At 56.9% G+C, this 20,821-nt stretch overlaps 2 protein-coding genes across 6 annotated transcripts in view; one reads left to right on the forward strand and one right to left on the reverse strand.

The window, feature by feature from the left end:
- ABHD12 (abhydrolase domain containing 12, lysophospholipase) overlaps nucleotides 1–5,825 on the forward strand; it is a 98,515-nt gene extending 92,690 nt beyond the window's left edge. For all 4 annotated transcript variants that reach the window (XM_027622805.2, XM_027622803.2, XM_027622806.2 and 1 more), the window contains exons 11-13: nucleotides 953–1,031; nucleotides 2,146–2,273; nucleotides 3,443–5,825. In XM_027622805.2, the coding sequence (XP_027478606.1) occupies nucleotides 953–1,031; nucleotides 2,146–2,273; nucleotides 3,443–3,482 (247 nt within the window). In that variant the 3' untranslated portion in view covers nucleotides 3,483–5,825. The remainder of the gene's footprint in view (nucleotides 1–952; nucleotides 1,032–2,145; nucleotides 2,274–3,442) is intronic.
- Nucleotides 5,826–5,959: 134 nt separating this feature from the next.
- Nucleotides 5,960–20,821, reverse strand: part of PYGB (glycogen phosphorylase B) — a 55,021-nt gene continuing 40,159 nt past the window's right edge. The window contains exons 11-20 of one of the 2 annotated variants that reach the window (XM_027622800.2): nucleotides 20,254–20,417; nucleotides 19,264–19,378; nucleotides 17,977–18,078; nucleotides 17,112–17,259; nucleotides 14,189–14,247; nucleotides 12,458–12,599; nucleotides 10,459–10,666; nucleotides 10,074–10,208; nucleotides 8,771–8,837; nucleotides 5,960–7,336 (exon numbers count right to left, since the gene is read on the reverse strand). In XM_027622800.2, coding sequence (XP_027478601.1) covers nucleotides 7,184–7,336; nucleotides 8,771–8,837; nucleotides 10,074–10,208; nucleotides 10,459–10,666; nucleotides 12,458–12,599; nucleotides 14,189–14,247; nucleotides 17,112–17,259; nucleotides 17,977–18,078; nucleotides 19,264–19,378; nucleotides 20,254–20,417 — 1,293 coding nt within the window. In that variant the 3' untranslated portion in view covers nucleotides 5,960–7,183. The remainder of the gene's footprint in view (nucleotides 7,337–8,770; nucleotides 8,838–10,073; nucleotides 10,209–10,458; nucleotides 10,667–12,457; nucleotides 12,600–14,188; nucleotides 14,248–17,111; nucleotides 17,260–17,976; nucleotides 18,079–19,263; nucleotides 19,379–20,253; nucleotides 20,418–20,821) is intronic. The other variant, XM_027622799.2, reaches the window with a different exon arrangement.

The following is a 20,821-nucleotide window of genomic DNA, read 5'->3' on the forward strand; positions in this document are numbered from 1 at the left end:
ACAGACATAAGCAAAAAACCTGCTTGTTTATAAATATTATTGTTTTGGAACTTCAAGAATGATCTGAAGAAACTGGGTTCCAACAGCAAGCACCACAGTGAGTGTTGGGGCCCCCAAAGCCGCCTTTTGGCCCTGCTCCCAGCTGAACATTGAGGGGATGGCAGTATTTCACCCATAGGAAGTCACAAGCCCCAGGCGTTTTCTAGAGTGGGTCAGGGTTAGGACAGACTACTTACAGTGGAAATCCTGAAAAGATGGGCTGTTCCACTCTCAAAATGTGACCCTCGCAGCAGAAGCACTCCCCCCTGGAAGCAGAATGCAGGGAGAGCGCAGGTGTGTGCCGCAAGCAGAAGCACAGGTCACCAGATGGGCTGGGTCCGTGGGGTGGCGAGCCTCCTGGCCCAGGTCCTGCCCAAAGTCGGGCTTACTCAGTGAGGGGAAGCCAGACACTCTGGGGCCTGTCCAGTCCCACAGCCCATCCGTGGTTTGCTGGCGGGTTTGGATCGTGTGAACCTATTGAAAATATCAACTTATTTGTGAACGTTCAGGGTGACCTTAAATGTCATTTTCAATGAAGACAGGTTAGAGGGTGTGGGCTTTTTTACCAACACATTTCTAGTGACCTTCATTTGCAATAAATTTCTTGGCCCACCTCTGTTATTGGGTTTGTAAATATCATTCTGTAACTTTTAAAGAATAGGTCTAGTGGCATAAATAATCATTTTCAATTTCCAAAAAGTACGCAGGGGCCTGATTTGGTGAATGAATCGATCTCTAGACTTGACTGAGTGGTGGTAGAAACATCTAAGAAATCTACTTGTAGTTCTCTAGTGAAAAGCCAGTTGAGTTCTAGCTGTTGAGCACCATGGTGAAGCCCCCACTAAACCCAGGTGGGCCCAGAGACCCCAGACCTCTCCCCGGGGCCTTGGTCCAGTTCCATCTGCTCCCACAGTGTGAAGCACATCTCCTGCTCGCTGCTCATCCTGCATGCTGAGGACGACCCGGTCGTGCCCTTCCAGCTTGGCCGAAAGGTGAGAGCCGGGCACCAACCCTGGTGCGGGTAGGCATCTAGCCGGCTCCCGTTCAGGCTGGGCCGGGCATCCGCGGGTGTGGAGGGGTGCTGCTGCTGCCAGGTGCCCCTTGTGAAAAAGAGAAGCGTGGGAGAGGTCAGCAGCAGGGTTGGGGTGGGGGCCAACAGGTGATGTCTTATGAGCAAAGGTAAGTTAGAGGGTGTGGACTTCGTCACCAATACCTTCGGTGATGGCAAGAGGAAATGTGAGAAATAAGCAGATGGTTCCCGGTCCCTGTGCAGGGGTCCTGGCCTGACAGAGACTTGACTACCAGGATCTCAGCCAGGCTGGAGGGAGAGAACCTTCGAGGAAGAGGATCTCCCACCCCCATGCGGGGGCCCCAGTTGGCAGAGTTGATACCTCTTGTCTGTTCTCTTGCCTTTGGGATGGGACTGATGTCAGGAATACCATGCTGTTGTGGGGCCTCTGTGTTTGCTTTTGCTGAGTTTGCTTTGCCTTTGCTGCCAGGAAGCAGCATTCGGTTTGTGGGTGAGTGTTGGAGATAGCACCATCTGGCGTGGCGATGGTGAGGAGCAGGGTCAGCCTGGAGGGAGTGAGGCCCGGGTGCCAGTGGGTTCCAGCAGGACCAAGTCCCCTCCCTCCAGGGAGTGTAGGCACAGGGGACTGCGCAGCAACCACCACTCAGACCTGCAGAGCCCGGCCATCTCTGGGGCGGGAGGAAGGGGCTGAGGAAGGACAGATTGTGACCCAGGCACACGGCAAAGTCTGAGGCAGACAGCCCAGCCCTGGGATGAGCCCTCCGGGCTGCTCTGGCACGCAGGCCTCCATACCACTGCATGGCAGGCAGCTCTTCCCACGAGGCTGGCTCATCCGCCTTGCTGCGCCCTGAGGAGGGGCCATCTGGGAGAGAGGCGTTAGGACAGAGGGTCTCGAGCGTCAGGCCTGTTGGTATGCGTGCCCCCCGCCCTGGCCCTGCAGGCTGCGGGCAGCAGTGTTGTTGGTGGGGGCTTGGGTTGCTCTTCAGAGGCAGCAGCCGCTCACCGGTCTCTGCAGCAGGGAGACCCCAAGGCAGGGCTGCCATCTGTGGTTTTGACCTGTCTCTCCCTCGTCCCAGCTCTACAACATTGCTGCTCCATCCCGAAGCTTCCGAGACTTCAAAGTTCAGTTTATCCCCTTTCACTCAGACCTCGGCTACAGGCACAAGTATATCTACAAGAGCCCTGAACTTCCACGGATACTGCGGTGAGGCTTCTCCCCCCTCCACAGACTCGCCATGGGGGGGATGGCTCAGGCCAGGCATGCAGCACCCCTACGTGTGCCTCGGTGGGGCCAGGAGTCACTGTGACTTGGGAGCCTTCCATCTCCATGGAGAGGGGTTGAGTGTTTATGGCCCCACTCTCCTGAAGCATTCCCATGATCACACAGGGCAGTGACTTCCCTGTGGTGTGGGTTGTGCAGGCTGCATAGACACACCACTCGGGAGCATCCAGCGCGCAGACGTGCACCCCAGGTGCTGTGGGTCAGGCCTCAGTCTCTTCCCACACACCTGTTAGGTCCTGCCCCTGTGCATAGGCACACAGGAGACTCTGGGCCAGCTCTCAAAAGCCTGTCTGTCCTCAGCTGCTCCGTGAAAAGAGGCTGAGCTCCCAGCTCTGCCACAGTTGTCATGGTCTGGGGCCAGGACAGCGGTTGGGTCCATGGCCCACATCCCGGGCCCAGGTGCAGAGCCCAAGCATACAGGGCAAGATGGTGGCAAAGAGCAGTTTGAACTGGATGAGGCCTGGCCCCACCTCAGGAGCCTGGGCTTTTGTGCAGGGACCAATCCCATCACTCAGGTGCTGCCCGGCCTCCTGGCCTCCCATCCCAGGCACAGGCAGTCTGCCACTTCCGGGCCATGTGGCCTGCAAGATGCTGAGGTAGGGATGGTGCAAATTCGCCTTCCTGGGGCTGCTGAGCCTGGAGGGGTTGGTATGGGCCCTCAGGGCATTTTATGCCCTCACATTTCAGCTCTCCTGTGGCTGCCTCAGCAGTTCCAGAGGGAAAGCTGCATTTCTTCAGTGGTTTGCCATTTCCTACATCAAGGACCTGGGTTGCTGAGAGGGGACTGTGAGCTCAAAGAGTATGGGTTTGCTCTAGGGTTGTGATTTTTCCAGCATAAAAGGAATAGGTCATAGAAAATACAGCCCAGAGTACAGCTCTAGAGTTTAGAACAAAGAATAGTAGCCCATTGCTTGGTCTTTCTTCCTATGGGGTTGGGATTTAACCCTGTTTATTTAACTCAGGCTTTCTGAGTGGGGGTGGTCCTCCAGGATCCTTCTCAGCCTCCTGGGATGGGCTGTTTGAGGATGGAGGAGGCAAGACCTCTGGCATATGCTCAGGGTTTGGTTGATGTCTGTGCTCATCTCGTCTAGGGAATTCCTGGGGAAGTCAGAACCTGGGCGCCAGCACTGAGTCTTGCTGCCTGAAGGAGCATGAAGACCTCTGCCCTCCTCCCCTTTGCTCCGGCCAGCCTGGCACCCTGGGGCCCAGGGCTGCCAGTGTTTTCAGTGCCCCCGGAGAGAGGACTTGGATGCCAGCTGGGGCAGGCGGAGGAGGCCCGGCAGACCTGGGGCACCTGCCTTGGGTGGCTGGGAGCTTGGATCTCTGTGGAAAACACAGGTTGCAGGCATGGGATCCCCTCTCCCCTTTGTTGCCACTCAACCCGAGCTCTTGTTGGGAAGACAGTGACAGAGCAGGCCAGCTGGTGGCTGGCCGATCCCACGCTTGCTGAGCTGGGCATGGGGAGCCCGGGGCAGGAGGCGTGGGGTCTCGGGACCACACTGAGCTTTCCAGCACCACCGGTGAGACTGTGGCCATATCGGTTCTTCTGTCCCTTCCCGGCACACGCAGAATGGACTGTAATGGTTCCGTCAGCCCTTTGCACCCGGAGCACCCTGCTTGCCTACCTTGGCAGTCCCTGCCTCCCCGAGCGGGCCCCCACTGCTCACAGCGGGGGAGGTGCCCGTGACCTGCACTTCCTCCACTTTCTGCCCACCTGTCTGCCTAACCTGGCCTTAGACTGAGCATTTATTTAAGAATAAATTCGTGGTGGTGGTCTATCTGCTATGTTCTCAGTGACACCTCCAGCTGCCCCCAGGCCATGCTCAGAGCCCAGCCTATGGGAGGAGGGGCAGCTCTCTAAGGAGGGATCCTGGGCCTTCCTTTCCTCCTCCTTTCCAGATGTGGAGGCCCGTGCAAGGAGGGGCGTCATCCCAGGAGAAGGTGTGTTCAAGGGGGGGGACCACTTCTCCAGATGGGACAGAGGGCATATTCCTAAAATACAGGCCCCCTTCAACCTCACGCTGTAGCAAGCTTGCTGGATGCTGGTATTGGTCGGCAGGCTCTGGGGTTTCACCCATAGACCCCAAGTGAGCCCCTGGCATGAGTTCATGGAAGGACATAGGGCACTGGAGTGTGGGGTCTCTAGTTCTAGCCCATGAGCACCACCTCGTTCACTCACTGGGTGGGGGCGGGGGGCTCTTGTGTTTTTCAGCTTTTTGTCAAATCAGTCTCCCCTGCACTACTTCTACCCCCCCTCACCTTCCCTACCCTTCTGCTGCCCCCACTTGGCACCCTCTAAAGATCCTGCTTCTCATCGGCCCCAGTGCTGGTGAAGGGTCAGATTCTTGGATCCCAGCTAAGTAACCCAAGAGTGAGAAGGTGCATGGTTTAATAAAGGGGGTTTCAAGCTGCCCCCCCAGAGGACTGTCTGCCCCCGGCGGCGCAGGTACAGAGGCGTGACGCACAACAGAGGATGCAAACCCACCCGGGACCCACTTCTCTCCTGATGGCTGGACTTCTCCCAAGTCCTAAGGCTCAGGGACTTTCCTGTCGTGGCAGCTCAGAAATTCCCTGGGGTGTACAGAGGGCTTCATTCACCGGCCTGCCTGTTCTTCAAGGTCTGTGGTCTCTCGTAGCAGCTGTGGGCAGGCTAGGGGGTCCAGATGCCAAAGCAGGGGACACCTCCTCATTTCTGAGGCATCTTCAACCTGCCTACAGTGATTCTCACATCAGGGAAACCATGCCTTTCTTAAATGGGTTGAAACGTGAACCGACTCTCCTGAGGTCAGTTTGTCATCTTGTTTCAATGTTGTGTGAGCTGCCGCAGGTCCTTATTGGGGGGTGAGATAGGATAGGAAGTAAAATACAGGCTGTTGGTATTTTGATTGATAGGTGTCTGATAAGCAGACTGAAGCAGACTGAAGAGGAGAAGGCACTGAAGGGGCTGGTGAGCTGCTGGGCCATCGGGTTGGCTAATCAGGTCCAGATGCCCCCACCTGCTGGCTTCTTAGATTATTAACTAGCTTAAACTGTGGGCTAGGACAGACCTCTGCTGATTACAAAACCAGTCCTTGGAGGGGGGGAACAGATCGAGACATGCACTGCTATAAATTCTGCAGTTACTATGTGTTTCCTGGAAGCACGGGTGTCCTGGGAGCTGCTCAGCGCCCTCCCCCCCACCCCCGGCCCCCACCGAAGACCAGCAGGGCCCACGGTGCTCCGGTGTCCTGCAGTTCTCAACTTTTCGGGTAACAGCCCCAAGTTCATGTCCCTCCTGGCTTTCGATTCAGCCTGTAGCGACACAATTTAGGGGGCGATGCTCTGGTCCCCAGGGCATTCCATGCCCAAGGGCCAGGACTGGCTGGTGTAGGACAGGTGCAATTTGCACCAACAATGCTGACACCCAGATGACAGTGTATACAACAACAGATGTGATGATTCTTTTACGAGCTAGTGGTTCAAGCACACATACGCTAAGTCCCACTCGCTGGTCTGTCCTTAATCCCAGAGTGATGGGCCCTTACGAGAGAGGGTCTGAGGCCTGCCCCTGGGACCCAGCCCGCACCCTTCCCTCGGCACAGAATGAAACATAGGCCAGCTCAACCAAGCACAGGCAGGAAGGTTTAATTGGTTTCTCACACAAGGCAGTAACAGCAAGTGGCACAGTGATGGTCACACACAGCCTAAGAAATGGGGTAGCGGAAGGTGGTGGGGGTATGACCACAGCCTCAGAACGTGGGCCTCCCCAGCAGACCTCCACACAGCTCTGGTGAAGTGCGCACATGAGCAAATCCTCCATGGCCTGATTCTGTGAGCCATCAGGACCCAGGGTGAGGGCAGAGCCCTGTGCCATCCAGATCCAGCATGCAAAGAGACAGAGCCTCTGGAAGGGTGCTGTCCCCCGTGTCTCCATTAAGCCCGTGGTGAAGCGCACCAGCCTGCTCCCTGGCTCTCTCAGCTGAGAGAGGCTCACCCACCCTTCCCGCCACCAGCCTGCCATCCAGGCCGAGTGGAAAGTGGGCTCTCTGGGCCTGCTCAGTCCTTTCCAAGGCGGTCACACTGGTGGAAATGGAGAGAGAAGAGAGGCAGGCCCCAGGACATGGCAGGGGCACTTGGCCTCTCCAGCCAAGGCAGCGCCCCACCCTGGGCTCCCGAGGGCTTGGCAATACATCCCAGCATTGCCTCCCCAGCACAAAACTTCAAAAGTACAATTTTTAGTTGCTAAAACAAGAAAAGGCTTCAGCTACTTTCATTTCCCTGGGAAAGCTGATTATCCTCTTGAAAAAGCAAAACCAAGCTAACTGCATCAGTCAGCCTTGTCCTAGCCAAGGACCCCTAGATGTCGGGCACAGGTATCCTCCTCATGTCCCCCTGAGTCATCCTAGGGCCCCTTTATCTGATCAGTCTGGAAACCCTGGGCCAGAGCACCCACTCAGCAGCGGCAGGCTTGGCCGGAGTACTAGCACAGCCAGGAGGCTGGGAGTCCATGCAGCAGGCCAGCACATGTGGTGCAGAAAACACAGTTCCCCAGGCTTCGCCACAGCTACCTGCCCAGACCCCAGAATCCAGAGGCTCAAAACTAAAAACAAGCTCACTGCAAGGTGCGTGCAAGGTCTCAGAGGAGCCCATCTGGTGGCTCCACCTTCCCCACCTCCTTGGGGCAGGTGAGCTAAAGCTGCGGAGCCAGCTGCCCTGGGCAGGGCTGCAAGCTCTGCTTTCCTGCAGGAAACCGGGGAGCGTCTCCCTTTTTGAGCTTTTCCTTCCTTGCCCACCCCAAGCCACCAGCACAATCCCCATGGCCCTCCAGAAACAGCAGACCATTGCCAGGGTGCCTAATCCCTGGGGAGGTTGGGGGGCGGGATCTGCAGGTCAGAGGGCTCCACGCCCCAGATGTCCCGGGCGTACTCTGTGATGGTCCGGTCACTGGAGAACTTGCCCGAGCAGGCGATGTTCCTGATGACCTTCTTGGTCCACTCCCTGGGGTTCTGCAGAGGGAAGAAGAGGTTGAGTAATCTTAGGTACCAGGCAAGACAGCTTGCACTTCCAGGACTTCAGGACTGTTCCCAGATGGGTTCTCAGCCTCTGGGCCAGCCTGATGATCAAAGACGAAATTGCAGTCAACAGCTCACTGAAATGGGCCCTCACCGACCAGAAAAGCTACCAAATGACTAGGTACGGGGGTGAGAAGCCTGAGAAGACCGTGGGACGCAAAATGTGCCAAGCACTCTGTGGCACAGCCCACCTTACAAAGAAACACCACCAGGTAAGTACTCGCCAAGTGGATCCAGGGAAAATGGCCAAGTGGTCCCCCATCCACGGCTTCCCCCAGAGCCTGGCAACTACCCCCACACTAAGCCAGCATCAAGAGGGGCCTCCCCGAAAGGGCAGACTCTGCTGAGGCCCACGTCAGGGGAGCAAAGGTGCCCCCCCAGAGCCCTGCCAGGTCACTTAGTGCCCCAGGCACACCTGTTCTTTCACGGGTCCCCCAAGGGCAGACAGCTTCCCTAAAGGTGGGGGATGGGAGCCAGGACCACAACACATCAGAAACACAAATCCCACAGGCCTCATCCAAGAACCTAGGGAAGAATCCATCGGACCCACCACTGCAGACTCACGCCACCACAGCCAGAATCCTCTCCCACTGCCACCCCCGGTGAGACACAAAGCCTGGGAGTCTGGAAAACCCCAGCAAGGGGAGGGAAGTGGGTACCAAGGGACACCCTCCTGCACCCCCTCAAACTCAGGCCCTGGGTCTTCCTACGAGGCCCCACATGGACATGCCCACTCCCTCAGGGACACATGCTCCACACAGAAACTGGGATCAGGGGTCCTCTCTTGTCCACCTTTACCAAGGAGTAGAGAGCTGACTACAGTGGTCTGGCCCTAGAAAGGCGAGTCCCTACAGCTGTGGGTGCCTCACTCTACTTAACATGGAAGCTTGCACCTTGCACCTTTCCAAGGAAGTACTCTAATTCTCACTTTTAAACACAGGCTTTCTGTGTGCACACACAAGTCTTCCTGGCTCGCACCCGCTCCCCACACCCTCCCGATCACACCCGCTTTGAGGCTCAGACCACGGGAGGAGGAGGGCACAGCCCATCACCTCTGCTGTCCGCAGAAAGGAAACTCCTGTCCTGCTCAGGGGCTGTGCGGAAACATGCCAGTGTGGAGAGCGGCCTGGGCCCAAGGGGTCACAAGGCACCAGCCTCACCACGGGACAGCAGGACAACGGAGACCGTCTGAGTGGAAGATGATTAAGAAGCCCTGAACAGCCCATGCCCATGATGCAACTTAGCCCACCGAGCCCCCAGCCACCCTGCCCAGGGCCACAAGGTGAACGGTGACCTCCCAGGACTGGACCTCATAGATGTCCCCTGCTGCTCCCCTGCCAGGGCCACCCCCGGGCCCTAGAACCATACCCGGTACAGCTGGTCCACCTGGGCCTGGCATGCCACGTACGCTTCATAATCTGCAAACACCTTGAACCTGAAACGGGAGACAGGGGGCTAGGCCATTGTGGCAGGTGGTGAGTCAGAGGTCACCAGGCCCCGGCCATCCAGGTCCTTATGCTTTGGGATGACAGAGTCTACCTGGCCACAGAGGTGGCTCTAGGAGCAATACTTCTGTCCTGGGGATACTATTCTACAAAAACCTTGTTTTCAGCCCTTTCAAGAAGTAGTTGTTTACAAGACACCCTCCCCACGCAGGGGGGGCCAAACGGCACAGGCTGAGGAGCTTCCTGCCAGAGAAGGGGCACAGGCTGACAGGGAGGCTCTGCCTGGCCATCCCTTCCTGGAGCCCAACTGGGCGAGAACTGGAGATCTAGGGGAAGGATGCTGTGGACAACACTGTAGGATTTATGAACAGGGAACTGCATTTCTATTCATGGCTGAGGCACAGAGACCATTCATGAACCCGTGAACAATGTTTCCTTGATCCCAGTCTGAGCCAGGGCCAAGCTCCCCGCCCTGTGCTGAGTGGCGCCGCGCTCTGGTCTGACACCGGCCCCCAACACCCACCAGCGAGCAACAGATGAAAGCAACCCAACAGCAGCTCAGAGCGGGACAGAGGTCAGTTCTTAGCACTGACCGGATTCAGCTCTTACCAACAGGGCAGAGCAAAGAAATGTCATGAAAAGACAAGTAGCGGTGCTCACCTGCTATAAATTAGTGCTTCCGGAAACATGGATGTTATTCCGTGTCCATGTGTTGTAATAAAACATTAATTACAACGTAATTTGTCTCAAATTAATTCCACTTGAATCACTTGGTGTCACCATCGGCCAACATTTGCCTCAGTTGGGACTGTGGGACTTTGGCTGTGGAGGCACAGTGCCCCCACCCTGCCCTGCCTCCCAGAGGTTTCTGGGGCATCCTGCCCACACTCCCATTCTCCCTGGGGAAGACAGGATCAGGAATCACCTCCGACCAGCCCCATAGGAAACCGCCTTCTGCCTGTCAAGCCCTTCGGGGTAGTCAGCCAGTGCTGGGGGGGCCTGGGGCTGGACCATGGAGCCGGCAACCCCTACCACAGGGCCCCCCAGCAGGCAAGCACCTCCAAAGGCCCCTGCAGGCCCTGGTTGGCGGCCAGAGACTCTGCCCATGGGCTGGAGTAGGGAGCAAGTCTCATCATGGCCCAGGGTGACCCCCAAAGTGTAGTCTTTGGCCCACCAGGAAAACCCATGTGTCTGACTGGCCAGTGGGGAGGGACATGAGAACGAACCTGTCGTGGTTCAGCAGCATGTTGACCATGTCCCTGAAGCAGTCTGGTTCCTTGGGAGAGAAGAAGCCGCTGCTGATCTGGTCCACGGCCTGCTTTAGCTCGGGCAGGCGGTCATAGTATTCTCTGGCATTGTACCTGTGGGGAGGTGGGGCCGAGTGTCAGCCTCCGGGGTGAGTGGCGGGGCGTTTGTCCCGGGCACACCCCTGGTCTGAGACCACCCCTGGCTCAGGACAGGAGCGGGCTCGGCCAACATGCCCAAAGCCACCCCCAGCCACCAGGCGGGCATCACCCCAGCAAGCATGGGCCTGGCTCCCGGAGTGCTCTCAGCTCTCCCACCCCTCAATGCTCTGAGCAGTGCCCTGATGGCACAGGGAGGGACACACACCCTTTCCGGTCCAGGGCCTCGACATCCTCCACACGCATGCCAAAGATGAAGAGGTTCTCAGCCCCAGCTTCCTCAGCCATCTCTACGTTGGCTCCATCCATGGTACCAATGGTGAGGGCCCCATTGAGCATGAACTTCATGTTGCCTGTGCCCGAGGCCTCGGTGCCTGCAGTGGAGATCTGCTGGGACAGGTCTGCTGCGGGGATCACTGCAAGCAGATGGGCGATAAGGTACGTCACCACAGGCTGCTCACAGCGTGAGAGCCATTGGGAACTGTGTAGGGACACCACACGCCCTCCTCCAGCCCATGGCTGGTGCTCCCAGAGTAGGCACCACCTCCTGCTCAGTCCAGGATGGGCCTGAGCCCTGCAGCCCACCCTGCTGGCCTGTAAGGGCTTCCCTTCCTGATCCAGAGCAGCCTAAGGCCAAGAGGGTAACTCCTGAGAAGACCCCAGGTCAAAAAAGACCTTTATTCTGGAACCTTCCAGGGACCAGGCCCAGCCATAGTCTCGGGGCCCCTGGTTCTGGCTTTTGGTGTTATCATTCCCTTTCATCCCGACAGGAGTTGTGTCTCATGCCATCAGCCTGTAAGGCTCCTTCAAGCACTTCAAGAGGAATCTAGACTCATGGAACCAGAGAACTACAAAGGTGGGGCAATTCTCTTGTGTTCACATGTACGCGAGTCACTCTATGCTGTATGCAGACTGGGCATGGCCAGCCACCACGATGACCCAAATGCCAGGGCCCTGAGGCTTCTCCCAAGGGTGGGCTCCCTGTGCCCCCTAGACATGGCTGGTGGGAAAGCTACATCTTCCTACCCTGCCTTGGCATCCCTGCCCCCACATCCTCATCTTGTCCATGGAGCTGATGCTGCTTCCCCAGCCCAGTGGCTGGCACTCGGGGTCAGCAAAGAGCAGAGTCCAGCCCTTCTTCAAGGTCCAGCACAAGGAGCCAGGGTAAAGAGATACGGACATCCCCAGCCCCCATGCAGCTCTACACGGAGCTAGCTGGGGGAGGGGGGCACTTGCGGGACCCAGACCCCCAGCTCTGATGTCCTAGACCAGGCACCCCAAGTCGTTCTAAAGATGTCCAGGAGCCAGCCGGCCCCAAATAACAGTGAGGAGGGGGAGGTTCCAGGCGGCAAAGGGCTTGACAAAGACGTGTCAGAAGCTCAGTGAAGAACTAACCATAGTACTGACCCTGAACCACATACGGTCTGTGACAGCCGAGGGACCAGAGACGGTCTGATGAGCTGGCCGAGCTGGCGGGAGAGGAGAGCGAGTCAGCCTGCACAGCATTACTCAGTGACTCAGGGCAGAAGGCAGCAGCTAGTCTGAGCTACAGAAGTACCTACTACTCAGAGCCAGGATGCCAGGCTCAGGCTTCCCATCTCTTGGTTCCTGCCAGGACCTCCAGAAGGGGCCAGTTTAGAAAGCCCCGCCCAGCTCCAAGGCACATTTGGCTGCAGGAACTTCTCCAGATGGCGGCATACACCCTTAGAGGAACAGCCCGAGATGGACCTCTCAACAAGGGTCGCAATGTCAGGCCCTAAGCTGCCCTTGGAAAGGACAGAAGAGGCAGGTGCCGGCCCAGATCAGAAATTGGTAATGCCCCTGAGAGCACATCGGTGGTGAGAGCAGAAGCATCCTCTGGGGATGGGAGAAGGGAGGGAGGAGGCCGACCTGGTAGCCTATCCTGCCAGCAAGAGTAAGCTCTAGGAGCAGAAATGAAAGCCGGGGAGCAGAGGAAGTGGGAGGAACGAGGTCACAGGCAGAAGTGAGAAAGTACAGAGACAAAGGAAGTCTGAGGTTGAGAGTAATTCTCTGCACTTGGTGATGGGCAGAGCGCTTCCCCAAAGCCTTTCACTGCTAGAAGAAGGCCCCCTCCAGCTGGGAGAGCCTGCTGTCCAGGGCAGAGTTCATCTGCCCCACCAGCAATGACCACCCATATCGCAGCCAGGCAGGGGTGGGCTTTCCTAACATGGCCACCCTGGGCCTACCTTTCTCAGCCAAAGACACTCGGTAGTTTTCCAGGAAGATCACTTTGAGCTTGTCGCCCACAATTGGATCGTGGTTGACGACACTGCCGATGGATGTGACCAGCTTGATGATCATCTTCGCCATGTGGTAACCGGGGGCCGCCTGGAGACGGAGGGCAAGTTCAGTATGAACACACCTGTGCTCAGGGCAGCGCAGGGTCCTCAAGAGGGTCCTGGGGCCCCGTGCTGGATTGCTGAAGTCACGCCTGGCCAAGTGGCCTCCCTGCCTGTCCTGCATGCAGTCTGGCAGACAGCCTCTCCCAACGGCCGCATCAGCCTGTGCTGAAGCCTGGCAGCCTCAGACTTGTCTCCGACTGTAGTTAGTTCTTCAGAAATGAGAAGATAAAAGGAGGACTTTTAGACTACCAACTTACAAGAAACACAGGGAACTAAGGAACATACTAGAACATGCCAGATATCTGGAAGACACACAACCCAATCTCTGTAACAAATCAGTTGCAGGGAGGGGGAAGAGGCAAGCATGGGGGGAAGCTCTACCGATGACAAGATGCAGCAGACAGCAAGCAATTGCCAGGGGAGACCCTTGCCAGGGTCCAGAGTCAAACAAACTGCTCCAGACATTTGTAACTTTACTATCTACGTGGGAAGACGGAATCGTGTAGTGGTGTTAAAAAGAGTCTGTTTCTGTAGCGGTTTGGGAGGAAAACATCATTGGGAATGTGTGTCAAGTATTTAGAGGTGAAGTGATACTATGTCTGGAATTGACTTTGAAATGGTCCTGTAGGAGTCTGGGATAGGTGTATAGATATTACTCCCATGCTTTCTACTATTCTCTAGACTGAAAAATTTTAATAGTGAACATTTAAAGAACTGTTTGAAAGCCCGTACCTCTAAGAAATGCACCCTGGGATACTGACAAAGGAACCGACAGGCGCTGAGCTGCTGGCTGAGGCTCACTGGCCCCAGGCAGGTGCTCATACTTCCCACCCACCCTCATGTGTGCTTGAGCTGGTGGGGCAGACAGTGCCTGGGCTCCGCCCCATAGCCCCCCATAGAGAAGCTTGCCCCACAGTGTTCCTCATGCTCTCAGATGACGCTGAGGCTCTTGGGGAAAAGTGGGAGAGGTGGGGACACAGGTCCTAGAGCACGGAGCACGAAGAGGAGACCCATCAAGGAGTAATGGCAACACACTGGGACTCCATGATCACATGTCCAAAAGCATGCACCGTCATGAATAAAATGAAAGAAAGCTAGGCTGAGCTCCCAGCAGGTGCACATCCGGCTGATGAAGCAACCAGCCATCTATGTCCACTCAGCACACGAGTGCAGGGGAGTGAGTGGGCAGCCTGCTGGGACCTGAGAGCTGGGCACAGGTGTGGAAGGGTGGTGGCTATGTAAGAAAGGGCACTGCCCCATCAGATGGAGGGCCAGCAAGCCCGCTGGGGCTGGGGACCCCCACTGTCACGTGCCTGGCAGGCAGGGGTCCCCTTCAGCTCCCTCCTATTGCTGCGCTGATGGACACTGAACCAACTCAGTCCACAAGCACAGCTGGAGAAGCAGAGGAGAGGGCCTCTGGCAGTCCGTGCGCATGCTGGCTCTGAGCCACCGCGGTGTCCAGCCCACTGGGGGGCCGGTGCTCCAGTGGGGTCACAGTCTGCACGGACAAAAAGCATGGTGGTTTGTGCATTCAGGGTAAATATCAAGCAAGGAGCAAAGAGGACATCACCTCACCTTGCCCCCGATCATGACAGTCCTGGGCACAAAGGCCTTGGCTGGGTCCTTCTTTATTCCTGCAAGACAAACAAGAGATTCAAATAAGTCACTAAAGCCAGATAAACCCCCGCTTTGGGACACAGTGTGGTGATCAGAATCCCCAAAGATCAATCCTGACACACGGAGCAGGGTGCAGCCACTGGACAAGCCCCTAGATTCTGCATTTATATCCCACTTTGGTGAGGAAGGAGGCCAGAACAAACTCTTCCAAAAGGCTCACAGGAAAAGCTGCACCTCTGTTTCCAAAACAGCCCAAAGCAAGGGGCTGGCTTGGGTCTAGTCACTGGCTGTCAAGGCCCTTGCACATGATGGATACTTGGAAAAAAGGGGACCCTGGGATCATGGTAATGGTACCGTCAACCATTGAGGGGTGTCAGATGAGACCCCAAGTTTCCCCCTACCCTCGCTGTGACCAGAGGTGAGAAGCTCTCCTGAAGCTCTCTTGCACAGGGGGTAGCGCAAGGGTCAAGGTATAGCGGCCGGCTTACCTGCAGCCCCAGCAGACTGAGGGGGTCCTCGCCAGGCCCCTGGCTCTTAATGTCAGTGTGTATGGGGAGGTGCTGGAGGGGATCTACAAAGGGGTGAGGCAGCCCTCCACCACATTCACCAGAGGTCAGGAACCGACCAGAGCAGTAAGAATCGTGGCTGAAGCTTTAACAACTGACTTCAGGTCCTACCAAGAATATGGCTGTCCCTTAGTTCTGAAATTTCCCACTTCTAGAAATCAGACCGAACAGGGAAAAGAGGAAAAAATAAAACACAAACATTTTCACCAAAACCCAGAAAGAGGAAAAAGAGGAAAAACACACAAACTCCAGGTCACTGTGCAAGTTGTGCCAGATCACAGGGTGGGTGGGGGATAGGGCTGCGAGGGCAAGGTGTCCTGGGACCCAGCCTCTCCAGAGATGCTGTCAGAAGGGCTGGCGTCCTGGGGGCCAGGAAGGAGCGCTGCTGCGGCCAGGAAGACAGACCTCACCTGTACCTCTCCTTGAGGGAAACCGCTTGGAGGGTCTCCCATCCTGGGGCAGAGCCCCCAGGGCAGAAATCAGGGGGCCAGGGTGGGTGGCCTCCTGAGCCAGCCTGGGCTTGGAGAGACACAGGGGCCACGGCCACACAGACAGGGGCCACGGCTGCGCTGGGCTCCATGAAGCCCCTGCTGGTAGCCCCAGGCAGTGCAGTTCAGGCAAATCCGGACATGGCTTTGCTATAGACAAAAAGCGGAACCGGCCTCCCTGTAAGAATCTCCAACCTGGGGGGGCCGCCAGCTCGGAAGAGTCTGCAGAGCCGAAACTGAGGTCCCGGGGGGAGGGCAGGACACGGGAGCGAAAGGACGCCAAGAGGGAGGCGAGACAGAAAAAGGACCCACACACACAGAGGATGGAAACGAGAAAAGCAGACAACACAGCAGAAGAGGAAAGATCTTTGGAAATGTTCGGAGAGAAAAGAGACAAGAAGAAGATAGGTAGAAGGAAGCCAGCACACAGCTCGCTGGAGTCTGGGCGGGGAAAACCAAAACAGTGACACTTAAATACACTTCAAGACATCTTCCTAAAAATAATACAAGACCTCAGTGAATGCATTCGGGATGCCCTGAGCTTCCGGAGAAAACTGACCCACAACGTTCAGCACCAAGACCCAGCCCAGTGACATCAGCACAGGCCCTCAGGACAACACGACATGCCAATGCCTCCCGCCCCCCTACTCCGGACAGTGCAGGATGGATCTCCAAGATGCTCGAGGAAAGAAAGTGAAGCCAAGAACATCACCTGCAAACAGTCCCATGTGTTCTGAACAAGCAAGAACTCACAGCTCATGCGCGCGGCTGCCGTGAAGCGGCGGGAAGCCCGGGGGGAAGGGCAGAGCAGGACGGCTTCACAGAAAGCCTGGTGGTGGGCACCGAGCGTGGTCGTGCCGAGGCGGGGAGCGGCCAGCGGTCCGCTGTGACCAGGGAGAAAGCGCACCTGCGCCGGCCGGGGAGCTGCCGGGGGGATGGCACAAGCCCCGGAGGCCTGCCTGGCGGAAGAGCTGGGCTCGCAGGACGGCCCGGGCAGCTAGCAAGGCCAGAGGCGCGCGCACTGGGGAGCCCACGGGCCCAAGCAGACTGACTGGGACGGGCAGGCGGAAGGGCAGTGACGTCACAGTTGCTCACAGACAGGGGACTGACGGGGTGCTCCCCCCGGGGGCCAGGGACAAAGAAAAGGCAGAAAATCACAACCACAGAAGAAAACCATGGCAAAGAAAACAAGACGCGGTCTCCGTGAACTGCGGTTTCTGGCCAGGGAGGCACTGTGGAGCGCCTCCTTCGGACGGACGGACGGACGGACGCACGCACGCACGCACGCACGCACGCACGCACGCGCCGCAGTGGGGGGCCTTTCCTAGAGGATCGGCGCCAGGAGCATCAGAAACACTCAACCATGAACGTCGTCTGTCCTGTTACTTAACTGTCTCACAAGTGAGTGGCTTCCTCCACCTGACCGAGTCTTACGAGGACCTCTGTGTCCTGAGTAGAATATTAGTGGTTCCTTGGTTTTCAAAATTAAGAGTCACTGTATTAAATTACAAAATTCTAAAATCTAAGTTTTTCCTTAAGGCTTTATTATATTTATAAACCTAGCAAATATTCATATTTACTTTTAGGGGCTCTTTGATTCATGTTTGCTCCCACAACTGAACACTGCTTAAGCAGTTTAAGGCACATGTATAATTTACCAAAAATATTTTATTTTTGGTAAATATACTTTAAATGTCTAACAGGTAAAATCTTTCCAAATAACTCACGACAAGTCTAACGAATAACAGTTCGAACTCAACACTAAACCGAGCCGTCGCGCAGCCCGAGTCCCTGAGGCGCCGCGGCGAGGGCCCTGGGCACACTCACGGTTGTACAGGGTGATGATATGCAGGCAGTTCAGCAGCTGCCGCTTGTACTCGTGGATCCTCTTTACGTGCACGTCGAACATGGAGGAAGGGTTGATTTTCACCTTATGCTCCTTCTCCAGGAAGGCAGAGAACTTCAGCTTGTTTTCCTGGGAAGAAACAAGGACAAGGACGGTCGAACCCCAGCGTCCCCAAGGTCTGACTACGGCTCCGGCCTTCCAGCCATGCAGCAGGGCAGGGGCTCCAGGAGGCCTTCTGAGGATGGGGGATGGGGGAGCGGGGTGCTGAAGGTGGGCACACACCCGGAGTGGCAGAAAATAAACCGGAAACTAGACCAAAAAGCAAACCTACACAGAAGCAGAAGGGTTAAGGCAAGTAAAACAAACGGGAGTTGTGAGTGTGGTGTCAAAGGAAACAGATGGGGGCAGGCAGGGAGAGAAAACTCAAGATGAAGGACTCTTTCTGGGCCCTAAGACCATGTGGCAGCCCAGCAGACAGGCAGGCTGGGGAGGGGCCGTGTTCTTGGTCATGGTGGCCACCTGTCAGGTTTGGAGGGCTCCAGGGGCCCCGGCCTGTCTGCCTGCAAGGCTAGCTGCCCTCGCAACTAGGGCTGGGGGGAGATGCTCTCACGCAACCAAGCAGCATGCCACGTGCAGGGACGCCAGGCCTGGATGGACTTTCAGCGCACCTCCTGTGGATGAGCTCTTCCTGCAGAACTTGGGGCAATGCATACTTGGGCTGCTCTGGGGTCTGCACCTGCCTGCCCACCTGCTGGTGACCTGAGGACTGAGCGGGGTGGATGGACTAGGCGGCCGCTGGGTCTGACACCCAGATAATGCAGGACGGCTATCCCACACTGGGCCTACCTGCTTGACCTTGGCCACATCCCTGATGAGTGCCTCGTCATCAACCAATGGCAACAGCTTCTTCAGTTGGCTCAGGTCAGTCAGGAAACCCTCCCCAATTTTCTGTAGAATTGTAAAGGGACACATGGTTTCTGTTCTCTGTGAGACCCATCTTCCTGGAGACCGTCCTCCCATTTTGTCATCCCTGCCTCTGCTTTCCTCCCTGGATCTGCTCCAGCTTGGCCCCAGGCCTGCTTCTCTCTCAACAACCCCCAGCTATCAAAAACACCCCCACACCATGGCCACAACCAACAACCATGGGCAGCCCACCCCGGGCTCCCTCTCAAACAGGCTTGGGTTTGCTCCCAACCAGGACGTCGCAGTCGCAGTCTGGTCAAGTTCAAACATCCACAGCAATCATGCAAGCCTCCCTTGTCCCCTTCACAGACACGTCCCAAGCCTGGGAGCCAACCATGGCCTAGCAGCTCCTCACCCATTCCCAAGGCCCTGCACCCTCCAGCCACTTCCTGGTCCAGACCTCTCTGCACTACAGCAGGGCAGTCGGTCTGAACGCACCTCTCATCAAGTACCCCGCTAAGTCTCCCTGTTGCTAACTTAGAATCACGAGGAAAACTCCCGGCCTGTCCTCCCTCTGCCTGACTCACCAGGCACTGAGTCCTGCTGGCCTTCCAGCTCCCGGGGGGCCATGCCCCTCACCAAAGGAGCAGAGAGTCTGTGCTCCTGGCTCCCTCCTGTTAGCACTTCGGATCTGTGCTCTGCTGTCCCTTTTCCAGGGAAGGCTTCCCTGACACACGCAGCCCAGACAGGCAGTGTCGCCATGGTAGGCCCTCACCAGGCACCACCCGGGCACAGGTCTTCTTTGTGATTTCCCAGCTAGCACAGCACCCGGGGCGTAAAAGCACCCATCCCTTCCTTGCTTCCTGCACGAGCACATGAACAATCAGTTTAACACCGTGTCTCTGCCTCACCAAACCTCATCAGTGGGCCTATGGCTGCTGCTCAGCCGGGTGGCCCCCACCCCAGTCCTTCCCGAAGCCCAGGACCTCACTTCTGAAACTCCTGCACAAGCCGCTGGGGCCGCTGGGGCCGCTGACGGCTCAGCCTGGCCCAGCACTCCCACGTCTGACCCCACATGTCCCCAGCCTGGAGCCACTGCTGATCAACACACAAAGGAGCAATCACTCCCCACTCTGCACCTGCTGGCGAAGGGCCTGAGGGCTTTGGGCAACAGCTGAGGCTCTAACTGTGCCCACAGCTCCCTGGGGACTCGGAGGCAGCGGGTCTCACCTCTGCGATGGTGCCGGCCAGCCCCGGGTTACACAGCAGCAGCCACCGTCGGGGTGTGATGCCATTTGTCTTATTCTGGAACTTCTCTGGCTCCAGCTCATAAAAGTCCTTAAAGCTGAAACAGAAAACAGGCAGGTATCATAAGCCCTGTGTTTTGAATAAGGTGAGCAAAAGAACATAAGGAAATCCCCCGGAAGATCACGACGCTCAGTTTTTCTGTTCTGTTTTCTAAAGAGCACAGAGCATCAGTGTTAGTGCACGCCTTGACAACGGTGGGCACGGGTGCTTTTCAAAGCACTACACATTCGGCCACAGAGCGCTCACCACACGGGGTGGAACCCGGCCATCTTCCACGGTGACCATGACATTGGAGAGAGTACAGGCTGTAGAGCTTGAAAACCGAGGTTTAGTTTCCTCATCTGTAAAATGGGGACACACCCCACTGACAGGCTTGATGCAGGGACTAAAGACTATTACACACAAAGCCCTCGGGCCGGCACTAGGAACACAGAAGCCTCCACACGGACAGACCCAGTGTGGGGTCTACCTGGTACTCACGGAGGTGCTCCACACACATCTGGGATGAGGATGGAGGGAAGGAGTTCCAAGATCATGTCCCACCAAGAGATGGAGGGGGAGCACGAAATCTGACCTAAGGATTCCTCCTTCCTCTCGCTGATGAGCCCTGGCTCTTCCGGCCCTAACCTCCATGCTGTCTAGGCATGGGACACCTGTCCCCAAGTGCGGCACTCCGGCGCTTGGTCAGCAGCAGATGGCTCCAGGAGAGAGCCAGAAAAGAGGAGGGCACTGGTGACAAGAAGGCTCAGCACCTCAACACCACCCGCTGAGTTGGAGCCCCCGACGGCTGTGCCCTGAGCAGTTCAGTCAGTGCGCACGAGGGCAGCAGGCCCCAGCCACCGTGCGTATGGCTGCTAACAGTCCCAGAGGCAGATCCGGAGTCAGCTCAGGGCAAATGCTGGCCCCACTCACACTGACTGCTTCACAATCTCCGAGTGGATCCTCGCCACGCCGTTGACAGCATGGGACCCGATCACACACAGGTGGGCCATGTTAATCCGCTTGCAGTCCCCTTCCTCAATCACAGACATCCTCCGCAGGCGGTCCACGTCTCCGGGGAACAGGGCGGCCACGTGCTGTTGCCAAGACAGAGAGCCGTGAGCAGGAGGCCCAGGGGCCCCCAGGGGAGATTCCAGCTCCTCCAAGGAAATCCTGGGGTTGCTGCAGCCCAGACATGCATTTGAGCTCCCGGGACGCACCTCCCAGAGCAGCGAGTGCAGGAGGAAGCTCCTCCATGCTGCACCGCCCAGGGAATGGCCTGTGCTGGCTGGAGGCAAACCTGTCCTGCGGGCAGACAGTCGGAGGACCTTGGTGCTGAGGTGTGCCACGGGACTCACAAGGACAAGACGAGAGTGCTGCCTTCCTGGCCTAGGCAGGGTCTAGCCACAGTCTGACCAGTTGGGAACGACTACTTTTTCAACGGAAGGTTAAAAAACTGAACTACAGGGGCGCCTGGCTGACTCAGTAAGTTAAGTGTCTG

The sequence above is a fragment of the Zalophus californianus genome, chromosome 8, assembly GCF_009762305.2.
Source record: "Zalophus californianus isolate mZalCal1 chromosome 8, mZalCal1.pri.v2, whole genome shotgun sequence".
NCBI classification, from domain to species: domain Eukaryota; kingdom Metazoa; phylum Chordata; class Mammalia; order Carnivora; family Otariidae; genus Zalophus; species Zalophus californianus.